The sequence below is a fragment of the Hemibagrus wyckioides genome, linkage group LG27 (genome assembly GCF_019097595.1).
Source record: "Hemibagrus wyckioides isolate EC202008001 linkage group LG27, SWU_Hwy_1.0, whole genome shotgun sequence".
NCBI lineage: Eukaryota > Metazoa > Chordata > Actinopteri > Siluriformes > Bagridae > Hemibagrus > Hemibagrus wyckioides.
This window is the reverse complement of record NC_080736.1, coordinates 2,559,348-2,575,900: the sequence shown is the minus strand read 5'-3', so window position 1 is coordinate 2,575,900 and position 16,553 is coordinate 2,559,348. Positions and strand designations below refer to the sequence as shown.

At 36.9% G+C, this 16,553-nt stretch overlaps 1 protein-coding gene across 1 annotated transcript; it reads right to left on the bottom strand.

Annotated features, from left to right (window-relative positions):
- Nucleotides 1-1,521: 1,521 nt before the first annotated feature.
- On the bottom strand, nucleotides 1,522-15,813 carry lg27h16orf87 (linkage group 27 C16orf87 homolog). The gene is made up of 4 exons (XM_058382270.1): nucleotides 15,376-15,813; nucleotides 13,350-13,428; nucleotides 5,843-6,022; nucleotides 1,522-3,839 (listed from the first exon to the last, which is right to left on the bottom strand). The coding sequence occupies exons 1-4, from the start codon at nucleotides 15,439-15,441 to the stop codon at nucleotides 3,721-3,723; spliced, it is 444 nt and encodes a 147-aa protein (XP_058238253.1). The 5' UTR covers nucleotides 15,442-15,813; the 3' UTR covers nucleotides 1,522-3,720.
- Nucleotides 15,814-16,553: the final 740 nt, after the last annotated feature.

Genomic DNA, 16,553 nt, shown 5'->3' with positions numbered 1-16,553 from the left:
TATATATATAGTGGAGTGCAGAAGGTTTCACACCTTTACATAATCCTTCATCATATCTAACAACGGTGAAAATATATATATTTTAATAATAGACATTTATAACATTTTTTCCTGGTTGAAGGTTTTTGAATTCGATTAAAGGAACAATTCATCATTTTGTAGAGCTCTAGAAATATTCTCCCCTCCAACCAGACACCACACTTTGCACTATTTAGAGATATTATCCTGATTAAAGGACCTGCATTGACCTGTCCGTGCAAATCTGCCCAAAAACCTCCTCTCTCCCCCACTCCTCTCCTCATCCGGTTCAAAGTTAAACAATCACAATAACGAGCTCTCAGCAAGTTAAACAAACCCTCTCCCATCAGTCCTCTGAACTGCAGCGCACAAGCCGACATGATTACACCTCTGTACTATTAAGGGCTAACAGAGATAAATCTTTTTCCACTTAATCAGGGATAAGTTCACATTTCTGTAAGTCTGTTACTGATAATCGGTTTGCTAAAGGAGATAAAGGTCCACTCAGCTCAGTGTGGAGAGTTGGAGTAGGAGATTTGTGCCAAAAAGTAGCACCGGATATTCACAGAAAATCAGAATTTTTATTAAAGAAAACTGAGGAACTCTCTGTACAGTTTCAGCCCAGTTTGTGTACAGGACAACATTCAGATGCAGGATGTCCTTTTATGGCAAGATGTTATGATGTAATATGTAGATAATTCAAGTAAATTACAAATATAATCACTGAAAATCTCAAAAATACATTTGCATGAATGCTTAAGTAATAAATATATTTTTTTCCTTTTTGGTGACTCAAAAGTCACCTTTCTGGTAAGTCTTTGCAGATTCTGTATAAATCCTCAACAGCAAATGACTCTTAGACTGATCTGGGAACTGAGAGAGGTGTGTGGGCGCGGCCTCTAAAGGTGTTCTGTGAAAACCAAACAAAATAGCTTGCGACAAGGTACATTTGTCTTCTTTATCTAGTTCCAGGGGAGGAGGTTTTAGTAGATAAAGAAGAAGTGACAAACACAGAGTCTGAGAAAGAGACCAAATACCTGAGAGGAAATTACTGTACATTTACATTTGTCGTCTCCATGTTGACTTAAGGGCGTGTAAACCTTCTCACTTTAGTGAATCGTGCAGAAAGCAACATTTCAAAATGACTAGGCTTCAGTTTTATCGTTTCTGTGAGTGAGAAAGAGAAGACTGTTTACATCAGAGAGACAGAAAGGGAACTGGAGCTTTCATAGCTGAACTACTGCAACATGGAGCAACTGAAACATGAAGAGAGAGAGAGAGAGACTAAAGGAGAGAGAGAGAGACAGAGAAATAGAGAGAGACAGAGAGAGAGAGAGAGAGAGAGAGAGAGAGAGAGAGAGAAAAGAGACAGACAGACAGAGAGAGAGAGAGAGAGAGAGAGAGAAAGAGAGACAGACAGACAGAGAGAGAGAGAGAGAGAGAGAGAGAGAGATGAATGGTTAGAATTAAGTTCCCTTTGAAAAGAAACAGAGACTCTGTAGAGAATGTTCTCCCTCTGATGTTTAATAAAGTTGTGGTGATTATTACAGATGTACACTTTTAACCATTTGTGAAATAAACGTTAAAAGGGGGGCATGAAATAGAAGATGCATTTAAATTAGAGTGGAAAAGCAACAATAAATAAAGTTCGTTCCCCAGCATTAGCGTCAGAGTCAGAGTCCGCCCCCTTACACGTTTTGATCAGTTGCATTTACAAAGCAGAACGGCTCACCGGGACGTCCGAAATAAATAAAGGGGAAAAAAAAGAGAGTTTTAGCTTACAACAAGCTCGGTGTGAGATACACGGCATCTGAGAAACGTGAAGCTTAGACCTGTGACCTGGATAAAGAACTCGGTACATTACGGTCCTGTTTACACCTTAAATTATCAGTCATAATGAACAAGAGACTGGACACAAGCATGAAAGAAAGCAGGAAATTTATGGACTTTAACCATGGTTCCCTCTGTATGGTGTGAGGCTTTCTCTGCACAAGCAGGGACTATCACTCTCCATTGTAGGGCTTTCTCTACCCAAGCAGGGGCTACTTCCCTTATGGCATGGGGCTCTGTTCTGCAAGAGGATTTTTCTGCCCAAGCAGGGGATCCTTCTGTTCAGTGTGGGGCTCCTTCCATCTGGTTTGGGGCTTTCTCACACAAGCATCAAAGAAAGCAGGAAATCTGATTAACTTTAACCGTGATTCCCTCTGTCCAGTGTGGGGCTTTCTCTGCCTAAGCAGGGGCTCCTTCTGTCCAGTTCAAGGCTTTCTCTGCCCAAGCAGGGGCTACTTTCCTTACAGCATGTGGCTCCATTCTACAAGAGGCTTTCTCTGCCAGGCAGCGGCTCCTTCTGTCCAGTGTGGGGCTCCCTCAATCCCATTTGGGGCCTTCTCTGCCCAAGCAGGGGCTCCTTCCCATACGGCAGGGGCTCTGTCCAAGCTTGGCTCCTTCTGTCCAGTGTGAAGCTTACTCTGCCCAAGCAAGGGCTCCTTCCGCCTTTGTGGGGCTCCTGCTGTCAGGTGTGGGGCATTTTCTACCCAAGCAACTCTCTGGGACTGCAGAACACACACTACTGGCCAATTCCATCTCATTCTCATGCTGCCTCTTATTTCTCTTGCCCATTATATAAATATGTTATTTATCATATAAAGGCTGTCCATAAGTTCCATCAGGTTCAGTATTCAGATTTTACGGAATAAAATGAGAACATCGTACAATCACAGCTCGAGGCAGACCTCTGGAGGATCTCCAGTGGGACAAGCTGAACAGTCGTAACCGGATTAGCAGAAATGAATGCAGGATGTAAACAGGACCTTTATAGAAAGTCAACGTTTCACATTTGTTGCATTTCCCAAGTAAAAAATGAAAGCTCAACAAATAAAAAATAAAAAAAACAATACAATAGCTGAGCCGTGTCTGGTGTGTGAAATTGCTTCTTTAATGCTTCTTCAGCAAAAGGAAAGCATATAGCCTCCAGTTTAGCATTGTGCTACTGTATGTTTAAACTATTTGCAAGCAGGAGGGCGTGGCCAACGATTGGCAGTTTGGAATAATACAGCTAAAATATTTTGTTTATATATATATATAAATAATAGGAATATTTTCTGTCCTGCTGATGTGAAAATGTGAGCATAAAGCTAAACCGGTCGCTAAAACCTTTCCTTAACAGTTAGCTTCTGAAGTACAAGAAGCAAACTTCAGCAAACACTTAGCAAATTTAAACAAGTCTTAGCGATATTGAATTCTGTAAATATATATATTTTTTGGCCTAAATATTCCATTAATACTTTGAAAATGTTATATTTTATTTCATCATGACTAAAAAAACCTTTTAAAAAAAATAGCAAAAAAATAAAAATAAAAGGTGTGTTGTGAATGAGAACGTGAGCATGTGCACACATTACGAGTCGGATAAAAATAAAAAACAAAGACACTCCTTCTTTAATACATTCCATAAAATCTGTTTAAAGATAAATAGAGAAGATTCCTACATGTCCATGTTTACAATATTTAAAAGGAGCGTCACGGTCATGGTCACCGTCCCGTCGTCCTCGCGTGACTCCACGAGCCATCCGCCCGGACGCCCGAGCCAAACACTCATCAGTCCTGACCTCACGTCTTCCTCACGGATACACGTGTCAACCTGAGGGCCGCGCAACACCAGTCCTGCACCTTCACCAGGCAATCACATGTAGCTCCGCCCCCTTACAGGATCAGTCTCTGGCCCAGGATCTTACGGTTGATCTCGGCTAAGGCCACGGAGAACACAAAAGCCTTCTCGTCCGACAGGTTCGCGTAAATATCCACCTCCCGCTCCTGTTTTTCTGGAAAACATGCAAGACCACAACTTCAGTGCAACAACAACAAAAAGAAACCGTGGAAAAATTATAATTATATCTAATGACTTCTTTGTACTTTGTTTCTATGTTCTATGAGGAAAAAAATACATTACATTGTTATATTAATTATTTATAATTGTTTAATATTAATTATATTATATTTAATACTAATTATCAGCTTTTTTATTGTTTTGTTTGTTTATATATGAAGCCTGCTAATATTAAGAAAAATTATTTTTTATATAATTCCATGCTTATTTCTTTACACTTTCTCCTAAAAGCACCTTTATTTGCTAAAAGAAATTTGCTAAATATTGTGAAAATGACTAAAAAATCAGTGCTGTATATTTCTAACATCAAACACTAAAAGAAAATCACCACAATTAATTAATTAATTAATTACTTAATAACTGTGACATTTTTTTTTATCTTCATGAATATACAAATCATTATGTAGAATAATCGACGATTTAATTCGTATTTAATGCCAGAGAGACATCTCTCCACCTTCACCCTCATTAAAACCACCAGACTCTATGAATATGCATGAACCATGACACTACTAATAAATAAAGTAAATGATCTAGCTAGAGATCATGCTAAAAGTAGCGAGGTTACAGCGCATCATCTTCTACAACGTTATTGGTCCAAATCGTTGTCGCTTATCTGATGACATACCCCGCCCCCATGTGCCCCCCAAAATATGACTCTGTGTTAATGAAACACAGTGTGTGAGTGCAAATAAAGATAAATGAGTCCCCAAGGAAAAAAAACGATTCGGTTCCAGGCTCAGATTACTAATCAGAAGACAAAATGTCAAGAAATAGAAAAATAATGACGTTTTGTGCAGATGAAACAAGAAGAGAGTTAAAACTGAGAAGGTGAAACGGATCGATGCAGTGTGAATGAGTCAGAACGGAGAGGATGAGGAGGGTTTCTTGTCTAGAGATGAGTGACTGGATGAGTGGAATAATCAAAAAAAGAATCTTTCACACACCAAAATAAAATTCTAGATGAATCATAATCACATTTTCCACAGAGGAATGCAGCGAAAGTGTAAAAAAACAGAGAGGAATTTCTATTTTTAAAAATATATTCAAAATATGACATTATTTTCTGCAGCCCTGAAGAGGAAAATGAGTTTGTTATCGGGCCACTCATTACGTCTCTGTGGTTTCAGTAAGATGTTTACAGTAAAAGAGGAAGATCTTGAGGAGGAAATAAAGCACTAGAGTGTGCAAAAAATGATCACTGGGTAAAACAGAGCGAGTTACAACTTTAATCCAATGTTTATAATCGCAATAAAATAAATGTATTCCCAAGACTAAGAGAGAGAGAGAGAGAGAGAGAGAGAGAGAGAGAACATGAAAACTAAAATGAATATAAGCATGACAGAAAGAGAGAGACAGAGACAGGGAAAGACAGAGAGAGAGAGACAGAGAGCATATGAGAGAGAGAGAGAGAGAGAGAGAGAGAGAGAGAGAATAAGCAAGATTGAGAGGGTAAATGTGTGAAACAGAATAAATGAGAGTGGGACAGTAAGAGAGTGAGACAGACTGAATGAGAGTAAGACAGACTGAATGAGTGTAAGACAGACTGAATGAGAGAGATAGTAAGAGAGAGTGAGACAGTAAGAGAGAATGAGACAGACTGAATGAGAGTGATACAGTAAGAGAGAGTGAGACAGACTGAAAGAGTGAGACAGTAAGAGAGAGTGAGACAGACTGAATGAGAGTGAGACGGTAAGAAAGTGAGACAGATTGAATTAGACAGTAAGAGAGAGTGAGACAAACTAAATGAGAGTGAGAAAGTAAGAGAGTAAGACAGTCTGAATGAGAGTGAGACAGTAAGAGAGAGTGAGACAGACTGAACGAGAGTGAGACAGACTGAATGCAGTCTGTTACAGAAATGGATCATTCGGCTAAATTCGGCTACGCTGTTGTAACGTGTTAATTTAGATTTAAATGATTTTCCTGTACATGTCTCACCTTTCTCCTCCTCCTGCTTCTTCAAGCCCACGGTCTTCGGCCGGCCCCGCCCTCTCCGGATGGTATCTGATTGGCTGTTGGAGCGGGACCGCCTCCTGTTCTCCATGTCATTAGTGGAGGTTAAGTTGATCTTCTCTCTTCTTATTCTTTCAGGTCGTCTTCTCTTGGCGTCCGATTTGTCTGACAGGAGATCAGAGGAAATAAAAATCAGACGCATATTAACATAGAATAAATTAAAAAAAAGACGCAGCTTTAATACGTAATGAGAGATAATAGAATAAAATTTAAAAAAGACAATAAAATGAACACACCAATGGACAGCAATAGGGAGACTCGTTCTTGCTTCATTACGTTTATTTATCGTTTCTTTTATAACCTTATAACATGACACTACTGTTAACTAATTATTATCCACTTTCATGTTTTCGATTTTGTTTCTGCTTCTAGATTAATTTTTATTAATTTACCCAAAACACCCTCTTATCACTCATATCTAGTACGACGTTCCATTTCTGACTCTTAATCCACGTAAAAAAGATGCCATCTTTATGTTTTAGGTGTTTGCTCAAAAAAAAATAACGTAAGGATACAGGAGACTGTCTCGTAATATTTTAGCTCCTCCTACTTTCACAGGAGTAAATAATGTTCCTTAAAAAACAGAACAAAAGACAAAGAAGAGATTATAAGATAACCTTATTTGTTTTCTTATTTAATAGGAAATTAAAAATAAATAAATGCAGATTATAAATTTTTATTTTTTTTTCACTTATATTAAAATATAATATAAAAAATATCTAAAAATGAAAATATATATACTAGAATTATATAAACATAGAATTATTTATTTATTTGAATATTTAATAGATTAATATTCAAAATGCCTTATATTGTATATATTTTACATAGTAAATGATATAAACTAAAATAATATATTGACATTTAATTCAACTGGAATCTTTGCATTAAATTTTCTAAAGAATAAATAAAATATATTATTTGTTTGTTTTTTTAATAAAAATATTATAAAATAAAATAATTTTAATGCTGCACCATTGCCACTTTTATATCTCCTGTATTTTCAAAACACAGATCACAATGGCTGGTTTTTGTTGGGTTTTTTTAATCCTCAGTGTGTTAAATTAGGCAGCGTCTTGTCTCCTCCCTGTCTCACTGCAGTGTGTCGTTTCTACAAAATACTGCAGGAATCCTGATCTTGTCAATAACCTGCCCTAACAGGACCGGCTCTGCTCTGCAACCTCGTTTGATTCATTTCTTCCTCGACACGGCCTTCTGTCATTGTCAAAACCCTACTGAAACACGACCTGACAAATCACTTATGTCACCCTTATACCAGCAGCATTATGGCAAATGAAATATTTACTCATATAAATCATATCCAAATCCGATTTCAACTTGAATCAGTTCTTTATCTTTACGCTCTTAAACCCAAGCAAGAGAGCCGGTCAGCCTAAATAAAATCCTGACCCATTTGAAAATTCGAGCAGTTATTCTTAGCATAAGCTCAGTATAAATAGTCCATCCTGCTTAGAGAACATGCAGCTAACACTGAAACCTGAGCACTCAAAGCAAAAAAAAAAAAAAAAAAAAAAAAAAACAACCTCTGAACACACTTCCTCTCAGGCAGAGGATAGGAAAAAATAATAATAATAGTAATAAAAAAGCCTTCACTAGGTCATGTGAAGTCAGACTTCTGCTGTAGAGGGATTTCAGTGTAATTCACAATAATCTGGACTGTGTTTGGTGAAATAAAGAGCAGAATTTATTACGCAGCTGATTGGAGTTTAAAGCTCCGGTACAAAGAGGCCTGTGTTTAACATTCCACTCATAACAGCGAGCCGAGCGTCAGCCAGCGGTTACACAGTCAGTCGAATGCCAGAAATATGCTGCTACGCTCAACTCTCACATTAAATACACAATGAAGTGATTTTCTGTGTCTCTAGCTTCTTAATGTTTCATTTCCATTGTGGGTCAGACGCCTAGATTGATCTGAATATAGTATTTTTACACAAACATCTATCTATCCATCCATACAGAATACATTTTTTTTTTTTAGCATTTTTTTATTAAAGATGGCACCGATCTGGTAGCCAGGATGGATTTCAGATGAACAGCGACAAAAAAAAAAAAAAAATCAGAAATAATAATAATAATTTTAGGCAACCTGTAGTGAAATGGAAAAGACTTGAATTGGGTTTGGAATATTATTCAACTGGAAATTTTTACAAATTAATATTAAGATTTGTTGTTGTTCCCAGGATTGATTTTTTTTTATTCAATTTACTTTCTTAACTTCATTATATTTGCATCTGTTTTGTTCCTGTCGTGTTTAAGTACCACGTATTTTCTCTCTCTCTTTTAATTTAAGTGTTCTAGTTAAAACCTTCTCATTTTAAAGCTTCAGAAACAGCAGTGTCATGTCCCCTTTAATTCTTTTATTTCATAGCTTTCAATAATAAAAAAAATAGAGAAATGTTTCATATAACCGTTATAAATAAATCATATAATATAATAAATATAATATAATAAATCATATAATAAATCATTTTATTGTTCTAATCTAATCAGACAGCAAAGCAAAATATCATTAGGTTCACGTCTGATTGAGATCAGATTTGATTTTCTGCCTTTTTCCGAGAGATTTTGTTAAGTGATCCCGCATCTGATTTGTTTATGATTTGATGTGTTATAAATAAGAACATCAGGGTTTTTCCCAGGAAGAGGACATTAGGGAAGCGGTTAATATTTGAGGGATGGATTTCGATTCGAGCAAAAGTACTAGTAACACGAGCGAGCTGAAAATCTGATGTGTGTGTGTGTGTGTGTGCGCACGCAGGGTGTTTTTAGCAGACAGGTGTGTTCACATTAAAGGCAGACATGCATCACTTCCTGTTATGAATGTGAACCGTCAGGACAGACAGATCTGAGCAGAGCAACAAAAAATATCAAATAAGAACATAATGATCCTAATATATATTAAGAGTTCACACTGACTCTGACTCGTTTCCTCTGAGCTTCGTCCTTTATTCCTGTAATAAATAACTTTTTTAGAGCTGCATTCCGGTCTGAACAACGCTGTGTTCATTAATTTTTTACTCCTCAGTATCATTTAGTTTCTTCTGTAGAAATAACAGGGATTAAACTCACTAAAGATAACGATCATTCTGTGGGATGTACAAACGGTAAGCGACTGAACCAAATGCTACACGAGGCTCATGTTCTCTCATGTTCCATGTTAATAAACTCTAGCTATTATAAAACTAGCGTAAACAACATCAACTCTGCCATAATTACAATTAATCATGATCCAAATGACTAATGATCACAAGCCTAGCGTTTTGTTTGTTTGGGTTTTTTTTTTTTTTTTTTTATCACCACATAAAAAACATCCTTAAACTTTGGAATGCATAAAATAAACAAATCTTTTAATCATGACCAGCATCTAATGAAAAAATGACTGAAGATCAAATAATAATGCAAATCAATCAGACAGAGAAAGAGGAAGGAAACACACTGCTTTATCATGCAGATTCTGGGGTTTCTTTTATGTAGATGATGATGATGTACGGCTGTGAATTGGAGTATTATATTAAAACGCTGGTGTTGATTCGTTAACTATACGTTTCCATAGCAACGGCCCGCTCACAGGGACATGGCATAATCTGCAACGTTTATTTGATACTGAACAAAGAATTTCCTGACTTTATGAATGCTATGAAGTTCATTCTTAACTAAGACAGTAAATAGCTAAGCTTAGCTAAGGTAAAGCCTTTCTCATGGCTTCATAAAAATATTTTCAAATTATTATTAGAAGAAGAAGCCTTTATTATCGCCACACATACATTACAGCACAGTGGATGTTCGCATATCCTGACTGAGGAAGTTGTCAGAGCGCATTAATGTTAATATATACATACACACACATATATAAGGGCAGTGTGTCATCTCTATATTTAGTTGTCCATTTTGTATACTTCAAATCAGATATTATGGTTATACTGAAGCATTTATGAAAAAAGTTAGCACCTCTCATCTAAATAAGCTAAAGTTAATCGTAACAAGGCGCTTCCTCAACATATATTGCAATTATTAGAATAAGAAGAGGAAAAAAATAAGCAGCCGTTACATTACAGCACAGGGGAATTCTTTTCTTTGCCTCAGAGTGCATTCATGTAAAATATATACACCCCTTTTAGCGCAGTGTATATTTATATATTTAGTATATTTAGCGCGCCGCTACATCACAATCGGATCACGTGACATGATGATACTTTCTATAGAAACAACATTTCTGCATTTAATACTAAATCTAAAAACACACAGTTATAGACGGTCATCCAGTTTATATACTTTAAATCATATATTATGGCTATACTGAAGCGTTCGAGAAGAAAATCAGCACCTTTTGGCTAAATCAGCTAAAGTTAGTTATAATGAGATGCTTCATAAACATATGAAATTATAATTAGAAGTAGGAGCTGTCATTATCTCCACATACACGTTACAGCACAGTGGAATTCTTTTCTTCGCATATCCCAGCTGAGGAAATTGGGGTCAGAGCGCAATCAAGTAAAATATATTATATACACACACACACACCCCCCCATATTAGAGCTGTGCGTCATCTCTATATTTAGTCGTCCATTTTGAATACTTCAAATCAGAGATTACGGTTATACAGAAGCATTTATGAAAAAAAGTTATCGCCTCTCGGCTAAATCAGCTAAAGTTAATGGTAACGAGACGACCAGGACCGAGTTCCCGCTTTTTTTATAAAGCCATAATGAAGTTAATGAGACTCGTGAGGCCCAAGCGTTTTGTGCAGAAGGGGAGGAGGGAGCGAGGGAGGGAGGGCGGGAGCATTTTTCAGGCAGGAATTAGTGAATTAGTGCACCCTTCCCCCCCTTTTCCACTCAACGTTACTCACTGGAGCAAACAGCAATTTCAGCAAGAAGTCACTGCAGAGACGCTCAAAATCCCGCAGTTACACCGCTGACCGGGAAACTTCTCATTTACACGCCTGTTCAATTCACACAGCAAACCAGTCAGCACTGCACTATAAACTGGAGGAGTGATCACTGCTATTTTAGCCATCATTTTTTTAAATAATGAGCTCCTTCATATCATTTATATATAGTTTAACCGCTCATTAGGTCACATGGCACGGTGGCATTTCGCTTAATTTAGAGTCTAATCGAGTTTTTATGCGTCGTTTGGAAGCCAGACGTCATTAAAGTGACTGCAATTACTTCACATCCGAGTGAAACGGCTGCTTGCGTCATTCGAAAATACTTTAATTTCTATAATAAATAGCGTTTATTTCGACATTCAATCACTGATCTGATTCTGAAAGACTAAAACTGTCCTTTTTTTCAGTGTTGGACATTTTGAAGTATGTCACTGTCACAGAAAAAGGGTTAATTAACTAATAAAATGAATTAAAATACACAGGAAGACAATTATGATACACAAATAGGACAAAAATACAAACAAACTCAGAACTAATGATGACATCGGGATAACACAAACGTCTGTGTTAAATATTAATATACAAATAAAATGTCAGCAAAATGTCCCCTTGAGCTAAACGTGGTCTAAAAGCTCAGATGTTTCATCTTTTAACAGATTTCTATAAATTAAAAAATAAATAAATAAAAACGTCGGACTAAATGTCTTAACAGAATTGTTTAAAAAAAAAATCCAGACAGATAGATACATCTGTCTATATATTTTAAACTCAAAATATTGTCAAAATTTAATAATATTTCATACTTGTATTCATTTTTTCTGTCGCTTCTGTAAAGACTTTATCGCTGAGTGCAAAAGAAAGAATGTGATTACTTTTATTCTTTTAATTATTTACGAAGAATTTTCTTTTTTCGGTAGTTTTCTTTGGTGCAATTCAAAGTGGATGGGGCTTTATTCCGTAGCTGTGACATCCATGCTAACAGAAAACCAATCGACCAATCAGAATGCGGCATCTGATTTAAAGCCGGCCATGTGGCATGTCACTTGTTCGTGTCTTCAGAAATTAACGCAGTATTGCATCATGCGATGTTCATTTTCTAGGTTTTGAACTTCTTAAACCTGCTGGAAGAGTCTTAGTCGAGATCTTTCTGAACGTACAGTGCGAGCTTTTGTTTAGAGACACGAGTCATGACAGCAGTTTTCCCTGTACAGAAACAAAGCTGGTCACTTTTAGTCCTCAAGATATACATAAGACACGTAAGAGAGAATGTGAACAATGCTGCTGGTGTCTGAAAGTGAAGAAATTTGTACCTTTGCCCCAGTCAGAGCAACTAAACTGACTTCTTTTCCTCGCTCTCTCATCAGCGGTCGAGTCACACACACTGCAATCATAGCTGATTTCCTCATTTGATCAAGTGCAACGTTCATGAGTCATATAAAAAGAGTGTGAATGATGTAATAAAGTGAGGAGTGCAAAAGCACTGTCACTTCTACACCACGCTCTCCTGGCAGCAGATCCACCACAGGGTTTGTGTTTCAACTGCTTTTAAAAACGCCGCCGTCAATCGTTACGCGATCGGACACGCCCACACGGAATCAGATACGAACGGGAAGAAATTTCCGTTTGTCGATTTTTATAGATAGAGTTAAATGCAAGCTAGGGGTGGATTCCTGAGATCCAGGACTAATAAAGGTTTCTGTACAGTCAGATCCTGAGAACAAACAAAGGATTTTTATTCTTATTAGCATTTGAAGCTTTCAATGGATTCATAGTGTAAACTTCCTGTGAAGCATTTCAGTGCAGATTAAAAGGGCTCATAAAAGTGGGAGAGGCTCGACACCAACACCAGCACTTCTCCTCACCTCTGGATTAAACTTAGGTACTTTTAATCTATTTTAACACACAGTATGCCTTAAACAGTGAATACAGATTAAAGGAATAATTACTAACGTCTGATTTCCTGCTTCACGTTTTAGGCCCAAGGTCTCTGTGCCGTAAAGGATCTCAGGGTCTCAGATCTACACCTGAATATTTCCTCTGCAGATTTTTCTCCTTTTTGTGCATGCTGACAGAAAACACGGCGTCAGAACGTATATGTCCGAGTCGACACGACTATACAGCGAATGACGCTAAAATGGAGGCTCTGAACATCTCTTACTTCTTAATAAGGTTAAGACGTTAAACCTCAGAGCTTCTTTTGGGGTTGGAGTGAGATCGTACATTTTAAATATTTCATTTCTGACTCTAATAAATGTTCTAAATACTAATCACACACACACGAGAAAACAAAGCATTCCATATCCATTAATACATATCAGATTATAAAACATACATAAAGGAAGCATCTATATAGCATTTAAACCAGTTTTTCCCAACAATATCGACTCATTACGGGTTTTATATACAGTATTTATTATATACAGTAAACAAAACACAACAAAAAAAAAAGAATATATGATGTCTAGAACTGCTTGATTTCTTGTATTTATCTTAAAGAAGTGAAGATTTAAAAGGCATTACCCATAGCAGGAGGCTCTCGGAGTAGCTTTCGGCTGATGAAGACGTAACCACAAGGGCACGACTTACAGGCCACAGGGATCTGATTAACCAAAGAAAGAGGAAAGACATACACACACACACACACACGAAACAATGCTGTTTACACTGTTTACAACACACTTCAATGCTTTTACATCCTGATAGCACAACACGGACAGGATAACAGGTTCAAGATATTCACTCTGATCTCGATTATTAACGCTGTCACGTCAACCTTTTACGACCGTTCGATTATTCACGGTGATGGTTTTGGTGTGTTATGTGTTGATTGCCACGGGAAGAACATCATCCATCGCTACCGCTTTCTATCTTCACCCCTCCTTTTCCGAGCACATTGACAAATGACATGCTTTGAGAACTACACTGACTAATACAGAACTACTTCTGTGCTGAAATTTTACGACATGTCAAATAAAGAAGAAGAAGAAAAAAACCCGAGCAACTGCGACTCATCACATCCTGTTGTTGTTCCAAGTCACTTTAAATTTCAGTATCTGTGACATATCTGGACTTAGTGCGATAGTCGAGTCATCTGATAATCGTCACATCGGATCGGATCACAATGTATTTCTGATTACATGCATAGAAATGGTGAATTTTCGATGTAGTTCTGTTCTACATGTGTTTTCGATCGCTTTAAACACCAAATTATTCTCAAACTTCGATGAAAAATCCAAACATCACCTTGATCGAGTTACAAAAGGCTAATATGAATGACTTTTCACGGTACGATACTGCTGTGACTCACCTATCGATTGCCTATGTATAGTCAAAATACTTAAATACATTTCTAAAAGCGTTCAAGTGTTTAAATATCTACCATGATGGAGTCATGGAAACATATCAAGCTGTTTATTCTTACTGACTTGAAAAATAAAAATAACACAGGCTTGACAAATCCTGACACTAGTGACCAGGGAATATGCGTGTTTAATAGCAGGCGATAAAAATAAATCTTTTTTTTTCTATTAAGTCAATGTGAAATGTGAAAGCAATGAGAAAAAAATAGTGAGTGGCCCATGATCTGGGCATCCTGCCCTGCAGAAAGCCAATAATGTGGCCTTGGCCTTGGAAAGCAGGAAACTCCACGTTGACGATGAGGTTTTAGCAGGAATGATACGAAATTAGAACATAAAACAGCTTGAAATGATATCAGAGGTAATATGAGATGTGTGTGTGTGTGTGTGTGTGTGTGTGTGTGTGTGTGTGTGTGTGTGTGTGGAGGGTTAGAAAGGAAACGAGTCAGATGAGATCAAATAGATCACACATCTTCTTATAAATGAGCATCACAGAAAGAAAGTAGATCTTAAAAACATGACCAATAAAAAAATATCCTCAGTTTTACTCAGGAGCTGAAAGCCTGAAACATGATCTGAAATCAGCACCATAAACAATGCAGCTAGATCTCTTCCTTTCCTCCATTATTTCTCTCTATATATGTACATATTTTTCATTTTAGAAATGTTTTAATGGCCCCACAATTCGACCGCAGCGCCTCCTAAAGCCACATTAAAGCTATATTATTTATTCTCATAAAGCGTAAGTATTTCATATTTCCAGCAAGAGAAAGACTCCAGATGGAATATTATACCTAGATATATCACTCACACACACACGCACGCGCTAATAGCTCAGAGCTGAAAATATTAGGCAATCATATATTTATTTATTTGTTGATTTGTTTATTTATTGATTGATTGATTGATTTCATGTCGGAGATATAAGAGCACATTCACCGCTGAAATCGGAAACATCGTTATTTATTTATGAACTTTTGTTGTTGTTGTTTTGTTTTGGGTTTTTTTATGCTACACACACACACACACACACACACACACTGGTTAAAAAAGAGGAGCCATTAAAAAAATCCCCAGTGCTGCATAATAAAAGCAGCAACTTCAGCATGGACAAACTTCCTCTCCACATCAGGAAGACTTCCAAATGAAACAATATCAATATCATCAGCCATAAAAAAATCAACACTCACCTGTTGGTCACACTCCGGACACGATTTGGTAGCCATTTTCACTTTCTTCACTTTATTTGAGGACATTATTTTGCTTTAAAAATAAAAAATGCGGAGGACGGAATAATCAAGTCGATCCCTGCCTGTAATATCAGCCACTTCACACACACACACACACACACACACACACACACGCGTGCGCGCGCATTCACACACACACACACACACACACTCTCACTCTCTCTCTCTCTCTCTCTCTCATACACACACACACACACTCTTTCTTTCTCTCTCTCTCTCTCTCTAACACTCACACGCATACATAAACCGACCATCAATCAGCCCGAAAGCCTTGAAAGAAAAAAGGGCTACAGCTCATTTTCCACATTATTCACACTGCACATGCGCAGTGCGGCTAAAAAAAGATACAGTAACCATGAACATGCTGTTGATATTTCCTCTGTCTCTAATGTTTCCCCGCACTGCGCATGCGCGGGTCCGCCGCTACCGGGTCACGTGACCAGGCGAACAATAAAGAGCCGAGTGGAAAGCTTATATCGTTATTATTATTATTTTTTTTACATTTTATATTCTTTAAATTATTTATTTATATATATTATGCATGTGTAATTAGTCGTAAAAATAAGGCGTGATGATCTTTTAGGACAGCGAACGAATTTGTTTTTAACATTTTAATTTCGTGAATTATTTACTATTATTCGGCTAAAAAAAATACAATCTGTGTTTTTTTTTATTCTAATATGTAAAAAAAAATCAACTACAGGTATAGAAATAGACACTTTTATAATATTGCTGGTTGAAACTAAGGTCAAAGGATCTTTTTTTTCTCCAGCCCATCCCCCAACACACACACACACACACACACACACACACACTTACTTTCCGTGGGTTTTTTCCACTGACTTGAATATTAACATAGTTCAATCATCTAACCTCCAAATCCTAAACCTTCACCTCATTAACTCTGTCAACTGAAATTTTCTGCAAGTTTTGTGGTTTAAAAAATGCAACAACAACAACAATAATAATAATAATAATAATAGTAAAATAAAAATATAATACAAATAATAATAATAATAATAAAAATACTATTCTACTACTACTACTAATAACACTGGTAAGTCACAGGTCTTTATCATTAGGGTGAATATAAAGAAATAAATACAATCCTAAGCACA